The sequence below is a fragment of the Panthera uncia genome, chromosome X (genome assembly GCF_023721935.1).
Source record: "Panthera uncia isolate 11264 chromosome X, Puncia_PCG_1.0, whole genome shotgun sequence".
Lineage (NCBI taxonomy): Eukaryota > Metazoa > Chordata > Mammalia > Carnivora > Felidae > Panthera > Panthera uncia.
The window spans coordinates 11,045,233-11,073,112 of record NC_064817.1 but is presented as its reverse complement, the minus strand read 5'-3'; the positions used below and the strand labels follow the sequence as shown (position 1 = coordinate 11,073,112).

At 43.0% G+C, this 27,880-nt stretch overlaps 1 protein-coding gene across 1 annotated transcript in view; it reads left to right on the top strand.

The window, feature by feature from the left end:
- Window positions 1-27,215, top strand: part of VEGFD (vascular endothelial growth factor D) — a 35,101-nt gene extending 7,886 nt beyond the window's left edge. Inside the window, exons 3-8 of the mRNA XM_049643478.1 lie at window positions 10,595-10,805; window positions 15,669-15,859; window positions 19,228-19,376; window positions 20,559-20,659; window positions 25,685-25,880; window positions 26,478-27,215. Coding sequence (XP_049499435.1) covers window positions 10,595-10,805; window positions 15,669-15,859; window positions 19,228-19,376; window positions 20,559-20,659; window positions 25,685-25,880; window positions 26,478-26,604 — 975 coding nt within the window. The 3' untranslated portion in view covers window positions 26,605-27,215. The remainder of the gene's footprint in view (window positions 1-10,594; window positions 10,806-15,668; window positions 15,860-19,227; window positions 19,377-20,558; window positions 20,660-25,684; window positions 25,881-26,477) is intronic.
- The last annotated feature ends 665 nt before the right edge of the window (window positions 27,216-27,880 follow it).

Here is a 27,880-nt window from a genome sequence, read left to right as displayed (position 1 = left end):
AGCCAATGACCTAATTACCATGAAGGCTTTGAGTTGTTTCCTCATGCACTGGGCCCTTGAGCTTTGAGATCAGTGATAAAGAAACTATAACAGGAATATATACTCTTGGGATTATTCAGAGCACCCTTTGAGTTTTGCCATCTAAGCCCATCCCACACGCATCTGCCTCACGTTTCCTCATCACAGATGTATCAGATGGGAGCAGAGGCATTTGATTAGAGCGTGGATTTAAAACATATGAAGGGGGCATAAACATCTCCCCAAATGCTAAACCATTTGGCTGGGGAGAAAACCACCAACAGTAGTCATCAAATTGGAGGATGTGGAGGTCCCAGGCATCTTAGCCCTCCAGTATCCCCTTAAAATACCCAAATGGCTATGTACACACACAGAAATGCATGCACGCATGTGCATGCACGTGAGCGCACACGCACACACGATTTCCTTGCATTTGCAATTCCTTTCCTTAGTCAAGTTTAATTAAACACCCTAGGTTTCTCATATATATGCATTTCAATACAGAACTGTGTAAGCGAGAGAGCCACTGGGAGCATGAGGCCCCCAGATGGCCAGGTTCCTCGATTTCAGAGAAGCAGGACCAGGCCCTTGGCCGGCTCCCTCTGAGAAACCCCAGCAGTAATTATTAGCAAGCATGCATTCTCCTCCCTGCCCTCAGTTGATGCGCCCCATTCTAGTAGGTACCATCTGTTCCGGGTAAGGCCAGACCATCATAACAGATTGCAAAGGGTTAAGAAGTGGGTTGTTTCTCATCTGTCTATAAAGACATATGTAAAGCCTGAACAGATTACTTTGAAATTGGCCTTTCATCTGAAAATACCTTCAAGAAGTGTTAGGAAGAAGAAGGAGAAGGAGAAGAAGGAGAGGAAGGGGGAGGAGGAGGAGGAGGAGGAGGAGGAGGAGGAGGAGGAGGAGGAGAAGAAGGAGGAGGAGAAGAAGAAGAAGAAGAAGTTTGTCCTTGATTTACACTGGAAAGGTTTTTCTCTTTTAAATTTTTATTTACTATGATTGAAGTTTCCCCATCTTGTTCTTTTCAAACTCCCCTCTCTGGTTATTCAGGGAAATCAAAGCCATAAAACACAGACCCCTGCACTGCAGCACAGGACCTGATGCCCCACCCCTGAGAAAAGAAAGAAAAGAAGTTAACTTTACTGAGTGCCGACTCCATGCCTGACCCTTTCCCACATATGACCTCGTGTGATCTCCACATCAGCTCTCTGAGTTGAGCACGATTAGCCTTGCCATCTATAAACGAGGAAGCCAAGCCTTAGAGAAGGAATAATTGACCCTCAGTCAAATAGCTAAAAACGAGCAGTGCCTTGATTCAAAGGCAGCCTACTTTATTTTTTAAAGTATTTTTCCCTTTTGGTGTGCTGTTCTATGAATTTTAACACATGTATAGATTTGTGTAACCCCCACCATACTCAGGATAGGGAAACATTCATTTAGGCTATCCTTTTATAGTCATACCCTCCCCCCAACCTCTGATCTTTTCTCCATGACTATCATTTTGGTTTTTTGAGAACATCATAAATGGAGTCCTCCAGTAACTAACCTTCTGAGATTGGCTTCTTCCACTGCTGATGCCCTACAGATCCATCCAAGGTGCTGCATGGACCAGATCATTGTGTTTTCTTGCTAAGTGGTATTTCACAGGATGGATGGAACCATTTGTTTAACCACTCACCCATTGAAAGACTTATGGGTTCTTTCCAGTTTGGGGATTCTTTTTTTTTTTTTAACTTTTAAAAATATTTATTTATTTTTGAGAGACAGAGACAGAGCACCAGTGGGGGAGGAACAGAGAGAGAGAGAGAGGGAGACACAGAATCTGAAACAGGCTCCAGGCTCTGAGCTGTCAGCACAGAGCTGACACAGGGCTCAAACTCACCAACCATGAGATCACAACCTGACCTGAAGTCAGACATTCAACCGACTGAGCCACCCAGGTGCCCCTCTAGCTTGGGGACTGCTATGAAGAAAGCTATTATAAACATTAGTGTAAAGAGATGTATGTGAACCCTAAGTCCTCCTTTATCAAGAGCAAATTCCCAGGAGTGTGACTGCTCAATCATATGGTGAGTGTATATTGAACTTTGTCAGAAATGGCCAACATGTTTTCCAGAGTGCTCTCCCATTCAAAACCGGTCTCGAACAATTCACATCCACGTGGTCCCCTCTCCAGTTAGCTGTGGTCTATGATGTCAGGCAAAGCTTCCTGTCAGGGGATGTTATTTTCACTTGGGAGCTACGGGAAGCAGAGTCGGAAAACTTCATTTGGACTCAGCAGTCTAACATGGCCTGGGTAGATTCCTTGACACATGGGAGAGCGAGAACAGGGATTGAGGGGGCAGGGGAAACAATATTTGTGGAGGACAGCTGGGAATATGACTGTGCAACACAGAACCCAAACCAGGAAAATTCTGGGGGTTTTGGCTAAGCCTTAAATATTTCATTAGAGATGAAATGCAAAATGCTCTCGCAGCAAAACAGAAGTTCCTAAGAGGTGGAGGGAGCACAGAATTATTTGCATTGCAACCTGACCCACTTCCCCAAACCTACTGCAGAAGGAAGGTGCTGACAGCTGTGATGCCCCTGAACTCCAGTTCTATTACTGTGGCCCCAGGCAACACTTGTAAATCCCTAAGCAAAGTCTTGTGAAATGTGTTCTCTGCATAGCTCACCCAGAAGCTTCTGGATTTTCCCAAGATATAAATCCTATTCACTCCACCTCCTTATTACCACACTTCCTGAACACAGTGCCAACATGGTGGACAAAATAGCATCAACAGTTTTTAAAAGGCTGGGAATTGTAGACTCAATGCTGTCAAGAGGTCCAGAGAGGAATTTTGCAGAGCTGGTCTGTTTCCATATCTAGAACAGGATTCTTAATAGCATGGGACTGGATGGCCTAAGAAAAGCTTTTCACGGCTCTTTGAGGCAAGCAGTCAAGGGCTCCACTCCGAAATTCCTCACTGAACGTCTGAGAGCTCGGAGCCAGGATCTGAGCCTGGCTGTGGACCCCAAGCCATATTCCTCCCACCTAGGCATCCATGTTTCTACTCCTCATTGATATTTTCTTTCAAATACTTTTATGGACCACCTTGTGAAAAGATTACAATTTACACCTCTCTGTTGAATTCCAGTAAGTTAAAGCACTACCTATTATTTTTTATTCTGTTTTGAGAAATGGGTTGTTTTGAGTCCTTGGGAATTTGAGAAGCAATTTACTATGTCATTTAGGATGGTCTCAGGCAGGAAAGGCAGCTGACTGCACGCTCTTTTGTCTGGAAAAGGTTATCATTGGTCTTCAATCTTGAAAAAGTCATACAGGTTGGGGGCTGGTAGACCATCAGATGACTTAAGAAAGGCTTTGGAAATCCAGTTAATCAAGATACTTACTCGCAAATAATTTGAGTCCAAGGTGTAACCCAGAAGAGCTTAAAGAGTAGGATTATTTCTCAGCGTGCATCTACCATTTATTCCCTACTGCATGGACTTGTACTTATTTACCTCAGGCACTAACCAGAGTCCTTGGACTTAAACCAGCCTGCACCATCCTCCAAATGAGTGGTTCTCATTAAAATCACTTGGGAAGATTTTTTAAATAAATTTTATTTTGAACTACTCGGAGATTTACAGAAAAGTTTCAACGATAGAAAAGAGAGTTCCTAGGTACTCCCACCCAGCTTCCCCTAAGACTACCAAACCCTCAGGAAGTTTTCTTTAAAAAAATTCCTGATGGCAAAGCTGTGGCCCAGACCCATAAAATGAGAATCTCTGAGGATGGGATCCCAAAGCATCAGTATTTCTTTGAAACTTCTTCCCAGGTAGGTTCAAGGCGAAGCCGAGGTTGAGAACCTCTGTTCCCAACCCTTACTTCTCCAAGTGTGGTCAGCCAACCAACGGTATCGCCATCACCCCGGAGCTTGTTAGAAATGCAGCATCCTAGGGGTGCCTGGGTGGCTCAGTCAGTTAAGCGTCTGACTTCGGCTCAGGTCATGATCTCACGGGTTGTGAACTTGAGCCCCACATGAGGCTCTCCGCATTCAGCGCAGAGCCTCCTTCCTGCTTTGGATCCTGTCTCCCTCTCTCTGCCCCTCCCCCGCTCATGTGTGTGCTCTCTCTCAAAAATAAACAAACATTAAAAAAGCCTCCTAGGTTTCACCCCAAACCTCCTGCATCAGAATCTGCATTCTAACCAGAGGGCCAGGTGATTCATGCACACATTGTTTTGAGAAGCACTACTCTATACAAAACATTAAACAGACCACACAAGCCTAGGCCGAATTGCTATTTGTCAAAGCATGTGTGTATTTATTACTCGTAAATTTCCTCATCAGAGATGTGCTAAGTGCTTATTATGTAAAAAGGATGAAGCAGACGTGTTCTACCCTCAAAGAGATCACATTCTCGTAAGGGAAATGCAATGTGTTCCTAAATGATATCGTTTAACTTAGGCACATCATAGCTTGATCGAACAAGCGGCACTGGCTTTGGACTTGCAGAGAGGACACCCGGAGGAAGACACTTATAGGTGAGGTAGTTTGAACAAGTGAACAATCTCTGGGTTAGATTTTCTATAGCGTGCAATGAATCATTTTTTTCCACTTATTTAATACCTTTGTATGTAGCTCTTACCATTGCTATATAAATAAGACCCATCATCACTGCTGCCCTTACAACCCAGTGAGGAAGACCAACACTAAGCAAGTAAGGACACAAATGATTCATTAGTGTCAGTGGTGGTAGGTGCTGGGAAGGAGAAAAATGGGGTGCTGTGAATCCATGCGACCTAGGGTTGGGACCCAGGCAGGGGTGGGAGCTGTGGGGGAGCCTCTTTTCCCTGAGTAGGTAACATCTGGCCAAGAAGGGTTCCACTGGACAGGGAGGGAGGGCGCCAAGCAGAGGCGGGGGGCGGCATGGACCACGGGGAGAGCAAGAACAAAAGAGCAAACCCGAGGAAGGGATGCTTACTAATACTCGGCTCTCTGGTGTTTCCCACTGCCTCCTGAACTGGTACAAGTAGCCTGGCCTTCGAGCTTCCAGTCCTTCCTCTTTTTGGTTTTAAATAATTATAGCGATACACAATCTACATACCATAAAAGTTACTCATGCACCTGTTTTAAGTCATTTGATGATTTTTAGCAACTTACTGAGTTGAGCAGCCATCATCTACATAAGATCCCTTGTGCCCCCTTTTACAGTTAACCCTCGTTTCCATCCCAGCCCCAGGTGGCCAGTCATCTACTTTCTGTCTCTTGGGAACGACCTAGGAGTGCGATGGGTTGGTCATATGGTAAATTTATGTTTAACTTTTTAAAGAACTGCTGAATCCTATCAACAGTGTAAGAGGGTTCCCACTGCTCCGCCTCCCCAACAACACTTGGTGTATTGTCAGTCTTTTTGACTGTAGCCATCCTCATGGATGTGACGTGGTACCTCATTGTACCAACCTCTCCCTCATCTTATGTGCCAGTCTTCCCACTCTTAAACTTGGCTCTGTGCCCACGGTGGCCCTCCCACTGATCTTCGCACTGTGGCACCTTGATATCCCCCAATCATGCCTTTGTTTACTCTTTGAGTATGTTCCTTGACTAGATATTTTTGAGGAGGAGAGGGGACAGAGATTTAGAATTTAACTTAGTAGGCGTCCACGAGGCCTTTGATTTCCCCACAACGTGGACTCTTCCAAGTTCCTCCTACAAACCCAGCCGCCATACTTTTCCGAACATCTTGCCTGCCGTTTCAGTTACCCTTGGCCCAGGTTACTGACCAAGCCCGAGCTGTGGAGATGCTCATGCTTCCTCATGGCAGAGTGCCATGTGAACTTGGGGGTTAACAAGAGGAGAAATGGCTACCCTTCCTATTGTAGTGCAGAAAACAGTGTACATTCAAGTAAGAGTAAAATCTTGTTACAAAGACTTTAAGTCTCACATCTTCGAAACTGGCTTGTGGTGGCCAGGACATCAGAGAATGATTTGTTATCTAGGAGTGAAATTGCTAATAGCATTGGATTAATTATCACACACACAAAACGGTGCTACTGTAACAAACAGCAGAGATCTGGTAACCTTGTTTCACTTCCTTCCTCTTGCTGAGTACTTTCTAATTATTTTAGTTTTGATTAGGGGTTCCACTAGAAAAGAGGGAAAAATCATGATTAACGTACTTGGCAAATGTTTGGTACTTAAAACCACTGAAACCAATGGCTTATATATATATTTGGGATTATATTCACACCTTGTGATTTTAATTTTTGTCTTACCCAAGCAGATAACAACGTTAATTACACAAAAATCAACTAGTGCAGAAAGTCTATTGGAAACCAACAGCCAGCCAGCCATTTTTGACCCTTTGTAGACGTATCCCCCGATGAATTGTCAGGTGTCTGCTTATGTTGAGTTGTATTTATGTATAGTATTTCCGCTTGCAATAGCAAAATGACTGTCTGCAATATCTCAGCTATTTCAAACTAGATTTTAAATTATGAGGCTTGAAGTATGCTTAAATAACTCTGAGTACTTGAGTAAACACTGCATGTTTTATGATGAGGCAAGTCCTATGAGCCGTTTCAGTGCCTTTAATTCAATCCAGAGATTTGATATTTTCTCCTGAGTTCTCAGTTGGATAGTTTAAAAAGATTTCTGAGATTGAATTGAAATCTGTAAGAACTGTGAAAACGTACATCTTTCTATGTTCATGGATGGTATTGAATGAAACTTGCCTCAATAAATAAAAATTCTTTCAATATAGTACAATTTTTAAAACCTATAAAAAGCTATTGGATTGGTTTCATTATTTTCATGCGGAAGCAATGATATAACAAAATTGTATTTCAGAGATTAAACTGTGAAGAGGCAATGAATAATCAGGAAATGGGAGGCCATTGACAAATGGGCCCTGATGGAGAATCAATGAATTTCAGAGTTGCTTCAAGACATGAGCAATTATTCAGTTTCATCCCCAGATTTCCTAGATGAAGAGGCTGTGGCGTGCTGCTTAAATTTGATGCCGGTTCCACAAACCCTATCTTTGTTCTTCAAGCTTCCTCTTCCCCTCACTCCCAGAAAATTGCCCTGATTTAAATTTCACGGACAAGTGAGAAATCCTAGATCCCAGGCAGTCTCGCTGTGCATAAACCCGTCATTCTCTATGAGCCTATTTCAGAAGGGGACCCTCTCATCCATTCATCCATTTATCTCTGCAACTTAGGTCAAACCAGCACCTCTGCTTTCTCTCTCCTGCATGTGTGTTCGGTGTCTTCCTCTCTGTTGCCTCTTTTCCTCAAGCTTATAAACATGTTCAAGATTCTCCCCTTTTGTTAAACACACACACGTTCATATCTAAACCTCTGAGCAAGATGACCTTCCCAATTCATGGTTTGAGGTCTTTTATACTCCATAGCAATTATAGGTAAAATATAAAATTGATCAAATGATCATAAACATCGGCAGATGGCAAACATATGCAGAAATGGTACCAAAACGTGAAGCTGAAAAGATCAACACATCGTACACCTTAAACTTACACCATGCCGTGTGTCAGTTGCATCTCAGTCCAAATAAACTTTTAAAAAACATGAAGCCGAAGCTGCCAAACTGATGCACTCTGGGTCTGGAAGGTGGAGGCCACCAAGAATTCAACCTCAGCGGGTAATGGGTTCCATGAGTGCACTCCATCAGTTCCATGGAAGCGGAAGGAAGTTACTGCTCTTTGCTGCCTGGAGCCGTGTCTTCTATGAAACTGCTTAACTAGGGGCAACAGAAGCACATACTTCCTTGAGACCAGGACTTGAACCAGGCTGGTCCCTGAGTCATACTCAATAAGATTCTGGATTCAGGGCCCTGGGAGTCAGGGGTTGCAACCGCAGAACTTCTAAATGAAGAAAGGATAGGGAGAAAAAAAAAATGAACTCCCAATGAAGATGAAACTACTAAACAAAATTCCAAATCACAGAGGTAATTATTGCTAAGAAAGCCAATAAAATTAATAATCAGGATATAAATCATATATATGAAGTTAAAATAAGACAATTTGAAGAAATAAGTGTATTTAGGAATGAGATAAAGATTCATAAAATGACAAATTCGAAGAAACATACAGAAATAAAAAGGAAGGAGAATGAAGTGGAAATATTTGAAATTAGGAATATGGTGATTGAAATTAAAAACTTACTAAACTCACAATTGGAGAATTGGTGATTGGGAAGATGAACCAATTAATTTCACACATTGAAGAGAGATGAAGGGAGGAAAAAAATAGATAAATATGAAAGTACACTTAAGAGACATGTACGATCATTAAAGTGCTCCAATATATATCTGGTAGATATTTCAAAACTAGAATTGAAACAACACATGGAATAATGAAAAACATAATGCCTGAAAAGATAAAGAATTGAAATTTGAAAGGATGTTGGCCTCAAGATTGAATCTGCTGTGAAGGTCTCTTTTGCAACTTCTCAACCCTGCCATTATGGACAATATGTAAAATGAATGGGCATGGTTGTGTGCCAATAAACCTTTATTCATAAAACAGGCAGACAGCAGGCTGAATTAGGCCAGGGGGCTGTAGTTTGACAGTCCCTGATGTAGAATAGGAATCAGTGTTTATATTTTCATATATACCCCTCCAGGTAGTATATATATAATATATATATATATATAATTTTACATATATATAATTTTACATGTATGATTAATTAACAATGATTGTTTATGTATACATACATACACGAAGGACATTATACACAAATTATTTTATTTTTTAATGTTTATTTTGAGAGAGCGCACACACACAAGTGGGGGACGGGCAGGCAAAGAGAGAAAGAGAGAGAGAATCCCAAGCAGAGCCCGACACAGGGCTCTATCCCACAAACCTCGAGATCATGACCTGAACCAAAATCAAGAGTCGGTTGCTTAACCGACTGAGCCACCCAGGCGCCCTCACACACAAACAATTTTAAAATATATAAAAACCGAATCATACATGACTTGGCCACACTTGCTCTTCTGAGCACCCCGCTTTTGGACAACACTCTGTATCTACCATCATATCTAAAAACAAAAAGTCCTGCTCCTAAAACTTTGATTTATTGATGCAGATTTTAACTAAAGTTTTTCAGGCACAGTGGAGGAGGGTGTACATCACACCACTCGACGCAAGGCTTCCTGAGGGTTCCATTTGCTCAGCTGTCCTTCCCCACCGTTCCTTCCCCTGTAGCAGGCAGCGGACACCCATCTCTCTGTCCACCCTCTTCAGCACCACCCTGCAGCTGTCCTGGTCCCTTGGCTCCCCCCTCACCCAGCTCTAAAAATCCCCTCGGCCCGCATATCCCAGCTGCCCAGGAAAACAAAGATCCAGGAAGCACAGGCTCAGCAGGTGAAAATCTGGGTCCCTGACGATAGACAGACTGCTGTATCGTTTCTCCAGCACATTCCAGGGAGGAGCTCAATTCATTCTGTCCCAATGTACGTCTACATCACTGGTTTTGATGACCACATGGTATTTCATTGTATGTATGTATCATATTTGTATAACCAAGCCCCTTATTTTGAACAATTTACCGTATTGGCGGAGTCTCACACATCCGTGCGTTGTATCAGCCAATACGGTCCGTGTAGTTGCGCAGAAAGCAAATTTTCAACATAAACTTTGGAAGTGTATTTTATCAGAAAAAAAAAAAAAAAAGATGCCTTCGAAATAGTGAACGGGAATAGTGAAAGGCTCAGAGGGTTAGAAGTTAGAAAATTCAGGTTATCAAGGTCTTAAAACCTTTCTTTCCTGTGGGACTATAGGCAGGGTCCCCAGGACTTTGTGGGCCAGCTTCTCAGATAACAGAGATGAAAGCAATGGTCATTGGCTCCTGTCACAAAAACAGTGTGATTTTAAAATCCTTACTAGTTTCCGGTGGCTGTTGTACCAAACTACTGCAAAATTGGTGGCTTCAAACAATAGAACTCTATTCTCTCAGCGTTCTGGAATCCAGAAACGTGAAATCAAGGTGTAAGCGGGGCTGTGCTCCTTCCAAAGACTCTTGGAGAGAATCCTTCCTTGCCTCGTCCAGCTCTTGGCGGCCCCGGGCCATTCCTGGTTTGTGGCTGCATTACTTTAACTTTTGCCGCTGCCTTCACAAAACCTCATCTGTGTCCATGTCTTTCCCTCGCTCTTAAGAGGACGCTTGTCTTTGTATTTGGGTCCACCTCGATAATCCAGGATGATCTCATCTCATGATCAGTAATTACCTCTGCAAAGATCCTTGGCCCCAGTAAAGTCACGCTCCCAGGTTCTGGGATATAGCATTTCGAAGTCCACCATTCCGGCCACTATGGTACTGTTTTTAAATGTCCCGAGAACCCAGGGGAATCATTTTTTTTTATTCAATCATCAATGAGCAGCATGTGAATCAAAAATACTCGCTAGTAGTTTTCCTAGGTACCGGTGTACATTTGAACGATCTCTCTAATTTCTTTTCAGCTCCATTTACATCTTTAAGGGTCGGCAATGAGGGCCGTCAGGACACACTAAAACTTTAGTAACTGGCTTTGAAACCAGTATTTTTGTCTGTTGACAGCGGGCGTCTCGGTCAACCTTAGAACGGTCTGAACAGCAGATCAGGGCGGCCTCCGGTTTGGAGGAGCTGCTGCGAATCACACACTTTGAGGACTGGAAGCTGTGGAGATGCCGACTGAAGCTCCCAAGTTTGACCGGCACAGACTCCCGCTCGGCTTCCCATCGGGCCACCAGGTTTGCGGCCACTTTCTACGACCTTGAAACCCTAAAAGGTAGGCGCGCGCGCGCGTACGCACGTGTGGCCAGAAGCCAGTTCTGCAGTGTGTCAGATACTAACACGTGCACCAGCTTCTTCCAAGGGTCTGAGGAGGGCAGGCGCGGGTCCGGGAGAAGAAACGGGGTGCCTGATTTCATAGCCTCGGCGTTAGCAGAGAACCCTTGTTTCCTACGTTGATTCTGCAGAGAAATATATTCAACATGATTTTGAGATCGAAAACCGATGCAAGAGAACACTTTAAAATTCACAACTATATTTTAACTCAGAGATGCCGGGGCAGAACAAACCTAGAAAGACCATTCTTCATAGAGAAAAAACCACATCTACATCGACTAAAGATGAGGAAATTAGGTTTCACTTCTTTTATGTCTTCAAAATTCTGGGGGTTTTTTTTGTTTTTTTGTTTTTTTTTTTTTAGCAAACATGAAAAGTAGAAGTTGGAAGCTGAGTTGTCATAATGCATATCAGTATTACTAGATGACAGAGGCAGAGAATCCTCTCAACAAAAGAATCCAAACTCCAGACTAGGAACTAACCTAATTTGAAATAAAGGGGGTGATTGTTCCCTAGTAAGATATGGAGGTTCTTTTTAAGAAAACCATTGTCTGTATATGTACTGTGCCATAATGAATGAAGCTTGCCAAACACTGTCACGGGGCCTCTGGTTAGGCATCGGACTTTTTGGATAACGTAGCAAAACAACACAAGCCACTGGGGCATTGTTGATCTAGCATTTTAGATTTGATGAACCTAGGATTACCTAGTGATGGGTTACATCTATCACATAACTCAAATTAATCACCAGGCCAAAATTATTCTTTTCTCTTTTTCTAGAATTATCTTTCTTTGTTTCCATATGTAAAAAGATGACGAGGTTGCACAGGCTGCTGTTGTCAGCTGTGGGGAAGGCCGTGTGTCGGGGGATAAATCTCTTGGCAGCGCTGCGGGCATGGGTGCGAAGAGGGTTCTTTGTGCTCTTGTGTATGACCATGTGTCTGAGTTGAGATAGTTGGAACCCTGGCCTAGAACCCACTTAAGCCAGAGGTTTGAAGCTCTACTTGTTTCTATGTGGCCAATTAGCATGGACTTCATGGAAACAGAGGGATCCGACCTCACCTGAAGATCCAAGGCCTTAGCCAGATTACCTGTCTGAAGGCCTGGGGTGAACCTGGAGATACTCAATGAAAATGGAGGGAGACAAGCATTTACCATACAACCAAGACTAGGTGATTAAAAAAAAAGTCAGTGACATTGACAGTTTTTTTTTAATAATGTTTTTATTTATTTTTGAGAGAGTGCAAGCAAGGGAGGAACAGAGAGATGGGGGGGAGGGAACAGAGGATCTGAAGAGGGCTCTGTGCTGATAGCAGAGAGCCCAACGCGGGCGGGGCTTGAACTCACAAACCGTGAGATCATCATGACCTGAGCCGAAGTTGGACCCTTAACCGACTGAGCCACCCAGGCGTCTTGATGTTTTCTGAGGCGGAAACCATAAAACAAAACAAAACAAAACAAAAACAAAACAACTGTATTTTAAAAAACATAAAAATATGGAATTTGCCAGCTCTAAAATGTCTCTTATTACATGGGAATCATCAGAAGTTACTTGCTCAGTTAGAAGCAGTAAATGATCAAATCAATGTGTTACACCACTTCTCATTTGTTGTCAACTCTTCCTCACAGATTTGGGGGTCATTCCCTGAGGCACAGCAGTCCTGCTTGGCAGGACTTTGCTAGGAAAGAACAGTAAACTTATGAAGCTTTTAAGCAGTGGCATTACTCATAGTTCCACACAATTTTGATTAAAATCTCGTACCACTCCAACTTTCAAAACTTAGTCTTACAAAAAGCAGATGGAAAGCAACATTTAAGTAGAATTTTAAACAAAGCATATTCTTGTAAGTCAACTACTTGCTTTTCCTAGGACTCATGATTAATAATAGTGACTTAAACAATACTCATATTAAGACCAAATTTGGTAATTTCTCTCTCATGGTTATAGCCTTTAGGCTCTTTATATAAGCATTCATAATCAGAAATTAAAAGGGTCTTGGGTTGAAAGATTTTATTATGAAAAAACAAAGTTAAGGCAGATTGCATAGCATATGCAAGGTTTCTCAGGTGGCCAAATATCTTGTTTTTGTGACTGACTGAAGAAGCCACGTATGAGGAATATTAAGATTAAGGGGAAGGGGGGAGGAATAAAGATATGGAAAAGGTGTTTTGAAGGAATAATTCAGAGCCTAGGGTCAGATCTCCAACAATAATGTTATATCTGTACACTTTGAGCAGTTGTTTGTCCCTTCTGGCAGAAACATGTTCGCATCTATGGAAATCCAGAATGACGTGGAGAAAGACCCACGTAAACTTTGGAAGATGGGGTAAAAAGGGAGGAGAGTTTATTGCTGTGTAACACATTACCCCCAAACTTAGCTGCTTATACATATTTTATCTCACAGTTTCTGTGGATCAGAAATCTAGACACGGCCTAGCTGGGTGTCTCTCCTTCGGGATCTCTCCAGAGGCTGCAGTCTAGGCGTCCTCTTGGGCTGTGGGCAGCATCTCAAGGTTTAATTGGGGCAGGATGTGCTTCCAAGTTCACTCAGAGATTGTTGGTAGGACTCAGTTCCTCACAAGCTGCTGAACTGAGGGTCCCTGCTCCTCACTGGCTGTTGGCCAGAGTCTGCCCTCAGTTCCTTGCCATGTGGACCTTTCCAACATGGCGGTTTGCTTCATCAGAGCCTACAAGTTGAAAAGGCAAAAGAGAGAGGGTGCCAGCAAGAGCCAGAGACTGCTAGCGAGACAGAAGTCACAGTCTTTTTAAACCTAATCGTGGAAGTGAGATTCCCATCACTTTTGCTGTATTCTCTTCATAAGAATCAAGTCCCTGGGCCCAGCCCCCACAGAGGAGGGGATTGTAAAAGGGCGTGAACATCAGGAGGTGGGCCTCACGGGGGGTCGTTTTAGAAGCTTCCTACCACAGGAGGGTGTTCACCACCACCTCCAACACATACTAAACTCTACAGTTGTATGGCAAGCTCAAGGAAAGTCTTTAAAGTTGTCTTTATCCTAAAATTGAGTCATTTCCCCAAAACACCCGTGGAAAGGCTGTACAAGTGTAAGTATCAAAGTGTCAGAGTCTAATTTTTTTTTTAATTTTGCCTTTTATTTTCTTTCAATATATGAAGTTTATTGTCAAATTGGTTTCCATACAACACCCAGTGCTCATCCCAAAAGGTGCCCTCCTCAATACCCATCCCCCACCCTCCCCTCCCTCCCACTCCCCATCAACCCTCAGTTTGTTCTCAGTTTTTAAAAGTCTCTTATGCTTTGGCTCTCTTCCACTCTAGCCTCTTTTTTTTTTTCCTTCCCCTCCCCCATGGGTTTCTGTTAAGTTTCTCAGGATCCACATAAGAGTGAAACCATATGGTATCTGTCTTTCTCTGTATGACTTATTTCACTTAGCATCACACTCTCCAGTTCCATCCACGTTGCTACAAAGGGCCAGATTTCATTCTTTCTCATTGCCACGTAGTACTCCATTGTGTATATAAACCACAATTTCTTTATCCATTCATCAGTTGATGGACATTTGGCTCTTTCCATAATTTGGCTATTGTTGAGAGTGCTGCTATAAACATTGGGGTACAAGTGCCCCTTGCATGAGCACTCCTGTATCCCTTGGGTAGATTCCTAGCAGTGCTATTGCTGGGTCATAGGGTAGGTCTATTTTTAACTTTTTGAGGAACCTCCACACTGTTTTCCAGAGCGGCTGCACCAATTTGCATTCCCACCAACAGTGCAAGAGGGTTCCTGTTTCTCCACATCCTCTCCAGCATCTGTAGTCTCCTGATTTGTTCATTTTGGCCACTCTGACTGGTGTGAGGTGATATCTGAGTGTGGTTTTGATTTGTATTTCCCTGATGAGGAGCGACATTGAGCATCTTTTCATGTGCCTGTTTGGCCATCTGGATGTCTTCTTTAGAGAAGTGTCTATTCATGTTTTCTACCCATTTCTTCACTGGGTTGTTTTTCGGCTGTGGAGTTTGGTGAGCTCTTTATAGATTTTGGATACTAGCCCTTTGTCCGATATGTCATTTGCAAATATCTTTTCCCATTCTGTTGGTTGCCTTTTAGTTTTGTTGGTTATTTCCTTTGCTGTGCAGAAGAGTCTAATTTTTAAAAATAAACTAGGAGAGAAAAAGCAAGTACTGTTTTACAGGGAAGTATGTAATCTTTTTATTCCCAGAGGCTTGTGTCTTTTTCTGGTTTCCTTCAAATTAGCTAGAATGGCCAGAAGATGACCTGGCTAATTTCAAAATGACCTGGCTCATTTCATTATTTTACATAAACACCGGCATGGGGCACTCGCAAATGAAGGAAACCCTCGCTTGAGGAAAGATCAGTCCCACTTAAATTTCCATTCATGTGGTTTGCCGGGTTTGAATCCTCCTACAGCTACTTTAGCAGCCAACGGACACACATCGCCTGATGGCGCTAGGACCCACCCGCACCTGACTTCAAGTGGAAGAAATGCTGTCCAGCTGTGTCCCGAAATTGCTTAACAAATAACACTTACAGGTTATTTCTTCACGTGCTTCCATTTGCTTCCTTATCAGCCAGCTCTCCCAGGGGTACCCGGGGAGTTCCAATACCAGACATGGTGCTCTTCGCCAAAGAAGGTATTCGATCAGTGGGAAGGGACACAGATTGTGGTTTTAATTTTTCCGAAAACAGTCTTTGGTTAGAGGGCCGCCCCCCCCCCCCCCCCCCCCCAATCGCAGACGTGAAAATGACTGTGCTCGGTGGCACCCTGGCCCCCGCTGGCCTGGCCGCCCCAACGGCTTCCTCTCCGCAGTTATCGACGAGGAATGGCAGAGAACCCAGTGCAGCCCCAGAGAGACATGCGTGGAGGTGGCCAGCGAGCTGGGGAGGAGCACCGACACGTTCTTCAAGCCGCCCTGTGTGAACGTGTTCCGGTGTGGGGGCTGCTGCAACGAGGAGAGCCGCGTCTGCATGAACACGAGCACCTCCTACATTTCCAAACAGGTAAGGGGACATCCGCCCGCGGCCCCCTCCGAAGCCCCGGGGGACAGGCGTGCCGCTGAGCCCAATGCCAATGGGCACCGTCTCATTTCATCCCTGAAACAAATCAAGAGGGTATCTTATTATAGATGAGGAGACTGAGGCTCAGAGAGCTGAGCCGTGGCCGAGCTGGGATTCAGATCCAGGTCTGTGGGACTCCAGAGCCTGAAGTCCCTCTGGCTTTAGAGCAGATTGCCTGGGTTCAAATCCCCACTCTTCCACTCAATAGTTGTGTGGCCTTAGGCAAGATATAGAACCTCTCTGTACATCTGCTTCCTCCCCTGTAGAGTGGGGGGTGGCTAAATACAAACCTCACCGTGTAACGCGTGACGTCGTTCTAGCCTCTCTGATGCTCTGATGTCGAGAATCTGCACTGTCTTGTGGATTCGTTGGGTTCTGTGCTGTGCGAGTGGAGTGACTGAGAAGAGTTGGACGGGTGGGGCTGTGGGAAGGAGGAAGAGCTGGCGAGATGCCCTGAGCTAGCAAAAATGGGGAGCTGTTCTCACCCTTGGACTGAAGAGGCTAGGGGCTCGAGCCGTTTCAGGAACCCAGAGAGAACGGGGAGAAGCGGGCTGCGGGTCCGGTTGGAGGGGTGGGGGCAAAAAGTCGGGGGCAGAGGGTGGAGGATGCGAGGACCTATAGATGCAGCCATGGAGGCCAGCGTCTCGAGACACCGAGCCCAGTGGGGAAGGAAGCAGAGAGGATGGCATCTCGGGAGGGGCAAATGGAGCATATCTGGCACAAAAGATCTTTGAGAAGAATTCTCTCGTCCCCATGAAAGAAATAATTCTTCCCTCTCCATCTTGTAAAATCTCTTTCGCCCCGTAGATAAGTTTTTCTTTCTATCACTGCTACTATATTGTTGTGAAATGTAATAGATGTGGCATCGAAGAGCAGTGATAGCAAACTTAAAACATGTTCAAAGGCTGTCAGTCCGACTACATTCCTTTTGGTTCTCCGTTGCAGATTCCTCGCACATGTTGATATATTTGTCACATTTTCCTATGCAAAATGTGTACATTTTGCTCATGATTGTGTACAGAGGTAGTACAATAAAATTACATGTGTACACGAAAATATCCACGGTGGGTAATGTTCTTAATTGGATGGAAAGAATGGAATGCCGATTTGTTTGGTAATAAGTTAATTTATGCTTCATTTTGTTTCCCCTACCCCCTAAAATTGCCCACAAGCTGTAGAGTTTCTTTCTCTAAATTCTTTTAGAGAATCTTGGAACTTGTAAAAACTCTGACCTCTTACTATTTGACAATCGGCGGGGGGGGGTAGTGGGAAATGACCACATTATTCCCTAAAAAATTCCTGAAAAATTTCGCAAGAAGTTGAAGTTTATGCAGAGTAAGCACTCTAAAAACTTTCTCTTAGTTAGACTCATAGAACTTCTATTACATATCAAAAGGTCAGAATAAACACAACTTTAATGGATTGTTTCTACTTAATAGAGAGTTGAGTACTTTATTTTGACTGCTGTACTCAACAAATGATTAGTTTTAAAGAATGTACTTAAGGGTAAGTGCACAGGAGTTTTTCTTGCCAAATATGCATTCTTGAACATTTGCACAGTGGTTTAAAAAAAACTACCTCTCACCCCAAAGTTATGGACTGTTTGATGACCTACATCTTAGAAACAAAGTGAATAAATGAATGCTGTGTGTAGTAAAGACTACTTGGAATGGGGATTGAATAAACAGAACACTAAAATCAAGTTCAATTTTGTCCATACGCCATAGAGCCACTCTAGAAACAAAGTAATTGTCATGTCTCTGAATTCTACTTGTCAAGATCCCACCTTGCTTCTTCTGAAATTTTGCTTCACAGAAATTTTGTTCCAAGAAGTTAATAAGGCATATTCTTAAGAGTATCACCTCTGGCTCTAGAGCAGATTGCCTGGGTTCAAATCCTCACTCTTCCAATCAAGTTGTGTGGCCTTAGGCAAGTTATAGAACCTCTCTGTACATCTGTTTCTTCACCTGTAGAGTTCGTGGTGGATAAATAAAAACCTACCATGTAATGTCGTTATAAGGGATAAATGAATTAACATAAAACAGGGCATATAGAAGCAGAATGAGGACTCCTGGGTGGCTCAGTCGGTTAGGCATCTGACTTCGGCTCAGGTCATGATCTCACGGTTCGTGGGTTCGAGCCCCATATCGGGTTCTGTGCTGATGGCTCAGGGCCTGGAGCCTGCTTCGGATTCTATGTCTCCCTCTCTCTGCCCCTTCCCTGCTCATGCTCTGTCTCTCTAAAAAATAAATAAACATTAAAAAAAAATTTTTTTTAATTTAGAAACGGAATGATATTCATGTTACCTATAATTATTTGGTTGGGTGCGATGATCTTGTATCAGTCAGTTACTACTGTGTAGTGCTGCATAATAAACACCCTAAATTCTTACCCATGTCTGTAAGATTCAGTTGGTTTAGAGTGGGCTCAGTCGGGCTTGACTCCAAGCTACAGATTGAGTGCAGGTCTGTCCCCCGGGTGTCTCGTCCCTTGGCCCAGCATGCCTGCCAGATCATGCTCTTCTCATGGCTACGGTGTACACAGGAGAAAACAAGCCCACAAAGCACACACAGTTCAAGTTTGCCGTTGTGTCATGTCTGCTAACATCCTGTTTGCCAAAGCAAGTCACATAGCCAAGTCCAAAGTCAAGGAACAGGAAACTATATTCCTTCGATGGAGATGGTATGAGAAGGGATAAGTAAATAGTCTCAAACAATAATCTGTTTGCCACGGTCTCAAAGAAACTTCATAGCTAGAATTTCACTTAGTCCTTATAATTTACACTCAAAATGAAAACGGGAGGAAGGACCAACAGTGCCATTTTCAGGGATACCAGTGACACTAAGTGTTAAGAGATTTGGTCTTAAATATTTGGTAAAGTTGCATAAGCCCCCAGTCTCCTGACTCCCAGGCCAGTATCCTTTCCATCATGCCAGCCTTTATCCTCATTAGTTCGATTCTTTTAAAACAATTTTTTTTAAATGTTTATTTCTTTTTGAGAGAGAGACCAAGTGTGAATGGGGGAGGGGCAGAGAGAGAGGGAAACACAGAATCCAAAGCAGGCTCCAGGCTCTGAGCTGTCAGCAAAGGGCCCGACGCAGGGCTCGAACCCACGAACCACAAGACCATAACCTGAGCCGAAGTCGGACACTCAACCGACTGGGCCAGTTAGGCACCCCTCATTAGTTCTTTTCTTAATGGACGGCTTTCCTAAAGTGAGTACCATAAAGGACAAAGGCAAAAATGCAGACTGTAGAGATTATTATCATCTAAAAATATGTATGTGTTACGGTTCTCTTTCTCTCCTCTAGCTCTTTCAGATATCAGTGCCTTTGACTTCAGTACCTGAATTAGTGCCTGTTAAAGTTGCCAACCATACAGGTTGTAAATGTCTGCCAACAGCTCCCCACCATCCATACTCCATTATCAGAAGATCCATCCAGGTCCCTGAAGAAGATCAGTAAGCATTTCTTGTATTCAGTTACGCTTGTTCTTGCCTTTGCTAAAGCTGTGTGTGGAGAATACTTCATTAATTATACAGTCATCGCTTTCAAGTTCATCATCTTTAAGCTTCTAATCCAGATCTACTGGTAATAACTGTTTGGCAAATAATGTTTTTTATTAGGTGTCAGATGTATATTGTAGAGGGACCAATAACTCGGTGGCTAGGAACTCACCACGTCTACTTGTAGACACCTTTGTTCTTAACGTGCATAGTCCGGTGCAGCCGTAACACTCCACACCAGTCTCAAATTTGGCACACGTTCCCTTCGCCCAGAACAAGCGTTACATGAAACTCATTTCTGGCTCTTTATACTTCCAAGCCCCCAAACTGGGGAGGGAAAACGGTTCCCCAAGTCCCCCGGGGAGCGGCAAAACTATCCGCATCTGAGTTTGGTGATTTTTCTGAACTTCCTCTTAAGATTACCAAATGGAAAATTCTTATTTTAAATTAAAATGGCTTAAAATTAATTTGACTTTGACATTTCTTCAGAGCATTCTGTGGCTCTTTGTGAGACAAATCACGACACCCTGAAGTGTCCTGAAATGAAAGGTACGAATCATTGATTTGGGAAAAAGATTTTCATATAGAGAAACACAAGGGCAAATTACAAACACTGAATGAAAACATTAACTGAGTGAGAGACTTAGATCTTGCAAAAGTAAGCAGTAAATGTATCGGGTGACTGGCAAGTGGAGTGAGCTGGTGCTTATGTTCGTCATTACTGAGCCAAGAAGACACCTGTACCTCTCTCACGGGGACAGAGGCTCCTATAAAAGGAACGTGTGTCTTCAGCTTGTTCCTGCCGGCCCGGCCAGTGTTCTCTCCGTTTTAAAGGCTCTGTTAGGACAATGTTTACTTTTGCTAAATAGGCTCTGTTGACAGCTAATTTGCACAGTTTTAACAGCAATCTTCTTAAAAAGATGCTAACTGTCCAAAATTACAGTTTCATTTCCAAATAGAACATTTGTGATTACAGAATTACTACCTAATACCATGCAGTTCATAAATATGAATTAAGCTCCTTAAAAGTCGTAATGCTCCTCCACTCAGAAATTTATTCCGCATTAAAGAAGATGTTCCAAAGGTATGATTGCCCTTGAAAGCTTTTAAATCTGGTTTCTCGTTCTCTTCTCCTAGCTGTTCCCATTCCAAGAAACTCTGTCCTATTGACATGCTATGGGACAGCAACAAATGTAAATGTGTTTTACGGGAGGAGAATCCACTCGTTGGAATGGAAGGTAATGATAACAGTAAGGAAATACTAGTAGTAATCATAAAAATAACAACTGCAACTAACTCAATAGATACTGAGTGCTTACTATGACTAGGCAATGTTGTGAGCCTTTTATGTGTACCTATCAACTCATTCAATCCCCAAAGCAAGCCTCTAATGTACTATTATTATCCCTTTTTTTAACAATCACAATGGGAACACACCAAGAAGTCTAGTTATTTTCTCCAGATCGCACAGCTAAGAGCGAAAGAAGCAGAGCCCTGTGAGCTCTCCTTATATAGTAAGTCTACCAATGCATAGCTCTGCTTTTTTAATCTCAAAGAAAAGCCCAGTGATTAGAGCATCCAACGACATTGGATTTGAAAGGCAGTGGTAGCCTTTCGTGCAAACCACTTTAGAGCTAAACACTAGTTGACCACATTTTACTAACTTATTTGTATGAAAGTCTCACAGGAACAGAAAGTAAGTTTGGACTGGTTGGTTTCTTTCAACTGTGCCATGTGAAGACATGCCAATTATTTGAGAAAAAAATGGGACATAGGAGAAAACTTTTTCTGGAACTAGGGCAAGGTAAAAGCAGACCATGGCTAGCTATTGGGCTAAGAGGAGTGGGGAGCCGAATGTTGTCGTCGCTGCTCAGAACTCATAATGCTGTGATTTTGGGTGATGATCGTTTGGCTGAAAATGAATGCACTGTTAAAATTTATTTCCCAGAGAACATGACACTATTCCACTGAAAAAGATCACAAGGAGTCATGCACTTTGAACCTTGCTTGTTTTAAACTCTGATCTACAAGCAAGACTTTGTAAGGACTAGGCTCTATGGAGTACTGTCCCAGAAAACAGGGCTGCCTCTGTGGGTGGCAGGTTTTCCCCATGATCGATGTATATTCTAGCAGACGATGTCTGAATACCCGGTGGTTAGGATGTAAATAGCGTTCAAGACCTGGGCACACTCTTGTTGTCAGTAAATTATACTGAACCTTAGATCTCTCTCTCCAGAACAGGACTGTTCAATGGGATTATGGTGAGAGTCATATGTAACTTACATTTTGTAGTACTCACATTAAGAAGGTCAAAAGAGGGGCGCCTGGGTGGCTCAGTCGGTCGTGTCCGACTTCAGCTCAGGTCATGATCTCACAGTTTGTGGGTTCAAGCCCTGCATCGGGCTCTGTGCTAACAGCTCAGAGCCTGGAGCCTGCCTCGGATTCTGTGTCTCCCTCTGTCTCTGCCCCTCCTCTCTCTCTCTCTCTCTCTCAAAAAGTAATAAACATTTAAAATTTTTTTAAAAAGTCAAAAGAAACAAGTACAATTAATTTTTATATATTTCATTTAATCTGACATATCAAAATAGTACCATTTTAACATGCAATCCATATACAATTTATTAATGGGATATCCTGGGGATACCACAGCTGGTGCACATGTGCACGGAGGGTGTGAAGAGTGGGAGGAAGGAGAGAAGTGCTCTGAGCAGGGTAAACCCGAGTGCTGAGGACTGAAAGTGAGATAAGGTAGCATGCCAGGGTACTGGAGAAAGTTCGGCATGGTGGGAACATAATGGGAAGGGGCCGGGTACATGTGAGAAAGGAAGCTGGAGAGGTTCACAGGGGACCTTGGGCAGCTGGTCCCAGACACTGACATGATGCTAAGGGCAAAGGGAAACCACTCAGCTGGTTCAAGCAGGACAGTGACAGCACCAATTAGAATTTTAACACAATCCACCAGTGACAGGGTAGAGGAGGAGGTGTTGGCCCGGGGCAGGAAAGGAGGCAGGGGACCTTGGGGGACGTTGCAGCAGTGACGGAAGTGAGAGGCATGGGGTAGCTAGATCACGGTCACTTCTCCAGTGGCCCCATCAAACTGAGGACATACACTGAGCATACTGTTCCCTACGCACCCTTTTCACACATGCCGCTGTTAAGCCAACTGCCTTTTCTACAATGACAGCTCTTCCCTGAGTGAGCACATTTGGGGTAGTGATTCCAAGACCAATCTAATTTCATCTCGTTGGATTCAGATCATTGCTTTAAACTGTGCAAACAAACAATACCGAAGAAGAAAAAAAGAAAAATTGAGGAGTCCTGATTCTATATTTTAAATTCCTCAAGACAGCCACAACTTCAAGAATTGGGGGGAAAAAACCCCATGAGCTTACTGCTGGATGAATGAAGCAAGGCTGAGAGCAGAGCTCATGGTATCCCACCGTCACCCTCCCTAAGACTGAAATCGGTATAGCATACGTCAGGGTATCACCCTTAGCTAGTTGCTGCTTTGCTCAGGTCTCCTACACCCGGTCTCTGTTACTTTTCTTTTTTTTTTCTTTTTTTTAACTAATCTCTACACCAAAGTGGGGCTCGAACTCATGACCCTGAGATCAAGAGTCGTATGCTCTACCTACCTGAGCCAGCAAGGTGCCCCAGTCTCTGTTACTTTTAATTAATGGCTATAAGGATTGAGGCCAGCCTCTGCCAACTACCTTGGTGAAGTTCAGCATCAAACACCCAGTGGACTGTGTTTCCTTAAACCACCTAAGAAGGGCATTGGTTCTACCTGAAGTGGCCTCATTGAATCTCTACCGCCACCTAGTGATTCATGCAAGTCTTTTAAGAGCTACTTGACTATTCTTCAACAATGTATTCATTTTGTTTTGTTTTTAGTTTTTAGTTTAATTTCAATATGGTTAACATACACTGTTATAGGAAGTTTCAGGTGCACCATATAGTGATTCAACAATTCCATACATCACCTGGTGCTCATTACAACACATGCACTCCTTCATCCCCATCACCTATTTAACCCACCACCCTCCTTCCCCTCCAGTAACGATCAGTTTGTTCTCTATAGGGAAGAGTCTATTTCTTGGTATGTCTCTCTCCCTCTTTGTTTCCCTTTGCTTGTTTTGTTTCTTAAATTCTACATATGAGTGAAATCATATGGTATTTGTCTTTCTCTGACTGACTTATTTCACTTAGCATTATGCTCTCTAACTCCATCCCTGTCATGGCAAATATATATATTTGTATATATTTGTGTGTATATATATATATACACACACACACACACACACACACACACACACATACACACACACCACATCTTCTTTGTTCATCAATCAATGGACAATTCTGGGCTTCAAGTTATATTACAAAGCTGTAGTCATCAAAACAGTATGGTACAGGCATAAAAATAGACACATAGATCAATGGAACAGAATAGAAAACCCACAAATGAATCCACAGTTATATGGTGAATTAGTCTTTGACAAATCAGGAAAGAATATCCAATGGGAATAATATATTCTCCTCTTGCCCCAAAGTGGCATATGCCTTATTGGCATATGGCTTACAAAGCTCACTTTTTTCCTCTTTTTGCAATTCCAAGAATCTCCCCAGATTTAGCCTTCCAACACCCTTTCCACACAGGTGGAATATCATCAAATATCAATCACAGAGCCGTTAAAACTAGAAGATTAGACAACATGAGATCGCCATTTTGGTATATTGTTAGTAGTCAGATATTGACAAAAACATACGGTTTAACCCAATGTCTTGGAACGATGGATGGGATTCTTCAGAGTCTTCATACAGCTGCCTGTTTCGGACCCTTTTATTATACCAAATGCACTCAGCGTTTATCAAGTGCTCATTTCATGTCAGAACGATGAGATCTGGTTCCCATAACGTTCAGCATTTTTTAATTCGTGGAAGAAATAGACACATGTAAGCAATGCAAGAAAGGACAGGATGAAAATATGCACGGGGTAAGGGCACTTAGCTAAAATTGTAGAAGTTGGGAAAGATATCTGGGAGGAAACATAACTGGCAGGGAGAAGGGCAAGGCCAAAAGCATGGGGCTTAGAGACCCTGGCATATCAGGGGAATAAAAGGTAGTATGATTTGGTATGGGTGGAACATAAGATATTTATGAGAGGGGGGAGTGGGAGAGGGAGAGAGAAGAGTCTGGAAGGTTCTAGTTCAGAAGGTCTAGTTCATGGAGGGTCTCATACGTCTTGGTGGGGAAATGCTCTTTTATTGTAAGAGAGGGGAACCTCTTAAGGAACTTAAAGCTGTAGAATGATGTGATTAGATTTGCATTTGATAATACTGTGGAAAATGGATTGAAGGGATAAAACGTGTGACGGCAAGATCTGTGACGGCCATCTACACACAAAAGTATAAGGCACTGACTGAATTGAGGTGGTGGCAGTGATGATGGGAATGACAGAACAAACTTAGGGCAACAGAACTGGGTGGACAAAGTGATAAGACCCAAAATGGCAGGTGAGTCCGGAGTGATGGCCCCATTCCCTAAAGGAGGCAACTTGGGAGAGAAGCAGGTTTGGGGAAGAAACTAGACATGTACTTGCCTCCAAAACCTTCAAGAATGCTAAAGTGTCATAGTCAAGTTCTTCCAAAGTTTCTGTCTCATCCATTTTCTCCACTGAATTTCAACTTGATGATCAGAACTGCACACGGAGTAGTAGTTATCCAATTGTCGTGTACGCTTTCTAGAAGAAATAGCTGTCAACTAAGTGTGTCAAAAACTTCTGAGACCCTCCTCTCAGCTGAACGCGTTCTGTGGAATCAAAGTTTATCATCACTGTTGTATCTTTTATAACAGCGTTGTGATCTGTGGTGAGGAAATACATCACTGTTTCTATCCAGTCTGGAAGGCCTGAGGTATATTTCTGTATTTCTATACTGCTGATACTTCTGTTCCTCTCTCCTTTTACTCTTCATCTAAAAACTAGGAAGTCACCAACCTAAAGTTCTCTTTAAAAAAATCTTAGTTAAAAAAAATAACATCTTTATCCCAAATTTAAGAGAACACATGAATTCAGTATTGGTGTCATGAAATCAGAGGTGAATCTCCTTCACCCTGTGAAAAGGTTAGGGGAAAAAATCTACAGGAATGGAGACTAGGAGAATCCAAGTTATTTTAGAATAATGTGAAATATACAACCAACGCTGACGCCACATTATCCGTGCTACAGCCATTCAACCAACACTTTTCCGTTTCCACTTAGAGCACTCTCATCTCCAGGAACTCGCTGTCTGTGGGCCACACATGAAGTTTGACGAAGATCGTTGTGAGTGTGTGTGTAAAACCCCGTGTCCCAGAGATCTCATCCAGCACCCGGAAAACTGCAGTTGCATTGAGTGCAGAGAAAGCCTGGAGAGCTGCTGCCAGAAGCACAAGATATTTCACCCAGACACCTGCAGGTGAAAGGCATTTCACTTTCACCTTAATTTCATTCGTTGACATTTACTGTAAATGCCATTTCCGTTTGGTGAGATTCCTTCCAAAAGCATGTTTTGCCAATTCCCAGCCCCCCTCCCCCTTTTTTGATAGTAAAGCAGAGGTTTGGCAACTAAGGAATAAGTGAGAGTATATAGAGTGATGATTGATTTGTGAAAACAAGAAAATCCTGCCTGTTATTGTTGGCTTATGGATCTTAAGCAAAGACTTAATTGATAAGATTTGAACAATTATTTGGGGGGTCGATTTCAGATCCGCAGACTCTTGGGTTCATTCTCTCAATATATGTCCACATATGTCTGTTTGTTTTCTCATGGAGGAAGGGGATGGTGCTGGATTTATATAGCAAGAAATTCATCGATAAAGGACACTTACAGGCTGCCGTCTGGGCTTTCATAGATTTTGTATCCGTGCGGAATACCCGTTCAGGATTTTATATTGACATTTTACATACATATCTGGAAAGTTTACTTTGAAAACTTAATCAAATCAGAACAGAGTTATTCCTTTGGATTTAGTCCTTGATTCTGAATTCTCATGTTTATTTTCTTTTGCAACAGCTGTGAGGACAGATGTCCCTTTCACACCAGAACATGTGCAAATGGAAAACCAGCATGTGCAAAGCATTGCCGCTTTCCAAAGGAGAAAAGGGCTGCCCATGGGCTCCACAGTCAAGAAAACCCTTGACTCCGCTTTTCCCCAAGGTCTCCATCCCTGACATTTTAAATGGCACGCTGCTTTGCCAAGTTGCTGTCACTGGGTTTTTTTTCCCCAGGTACTAGGGAAAAAAAAAAACCTCTATTTTATCTGATACCGCAGTGTATCCAGACCACCCTTCCATTGCACACCAGCTGGATTTTCCTGGTTCACTGACAGATATCTTCCACCTGAAGATATCCCCGCACAGCAAGGAATGGAAAGGAGGGAACCTGTGTAACCTTTGTTTTGTTTTTGTTTTTTGGTTTTGGGGTTTTTTTGTTTTTGTTTTTTTTGTGAATGAGAAAGGTTTGATCATCATACAGTCACAGGTGCCATATTGATTACTCCATGCTGATGAGGCAATTTAATAGTCTCCAAGTCCTCCACTAATGCAAACTCTCTTGTGAATTATTCTGACTCTTTATTATGCAGATTTTGATTTGTAGGATCAGCACTGATTTTCTGATTACTGTCCAGCTTGTAGTTTCGAGTTTACTGAACTACTGTCTGTTGTTTCATATTTAAGTGTATTTAAAGAAAATAAACACCATTATTCAAGCTATAGAATTTTGTGTTATTTAATATGGTCCCGCTCTAAATTTTATGCTGAAGGAAAAAATATGGGTTTTTTTAATGTATTTTTTTAGGTTTACTTATTTATTTTGAGAGAAAGGGAGAGAGGGAGGGCGAGAGTGAGAGAAAGCATGCGCACGAGTGGGAGAGAGGAAGAAAGAGGGAGACAGAATCCCAAGCAGGCTCCACGCTGTCAGTGTGGAGCCTGCCATGGGACTCGCATGACCTGAGCCAAAACCAAGAGTCGGATGCTTAACCAACTGAATCACCCAGGCACCCCAAAAATATGTTTCAAAGAGACAAAGGAATTTAGAAGGCGGTGTGGGGAGGGACATGGACACAACAAAACTTGGTGGCACTTTGGGGCGGCCCAGGGAGTAACTCTCAGAAAGTTTAAGATTCTAAAGGAGGTTAAGCAAATGTAACCCAAGAATCAGCTTGAAATCTGTCTTTCCTTTGAGATTCAATGTAAAAGTAACTTGACCTGTGTCTCATGATGGAGGAGAGCCCACCGATAGCCCTTGACATCTTTGAGAGCTTGTGTCTTCTGGCCACCTCCAGCTGTGCACTCCTTCTCTGGTCGTGCACATCCCACTTCTCTTGGCCAAGGGGTTCTTCTCTTGGTCCCACGGCCACCCAGGAAGGGGGCACAAGCCCTTTCCCTTGCTTTTTCTCTAAAACACTCCCACAA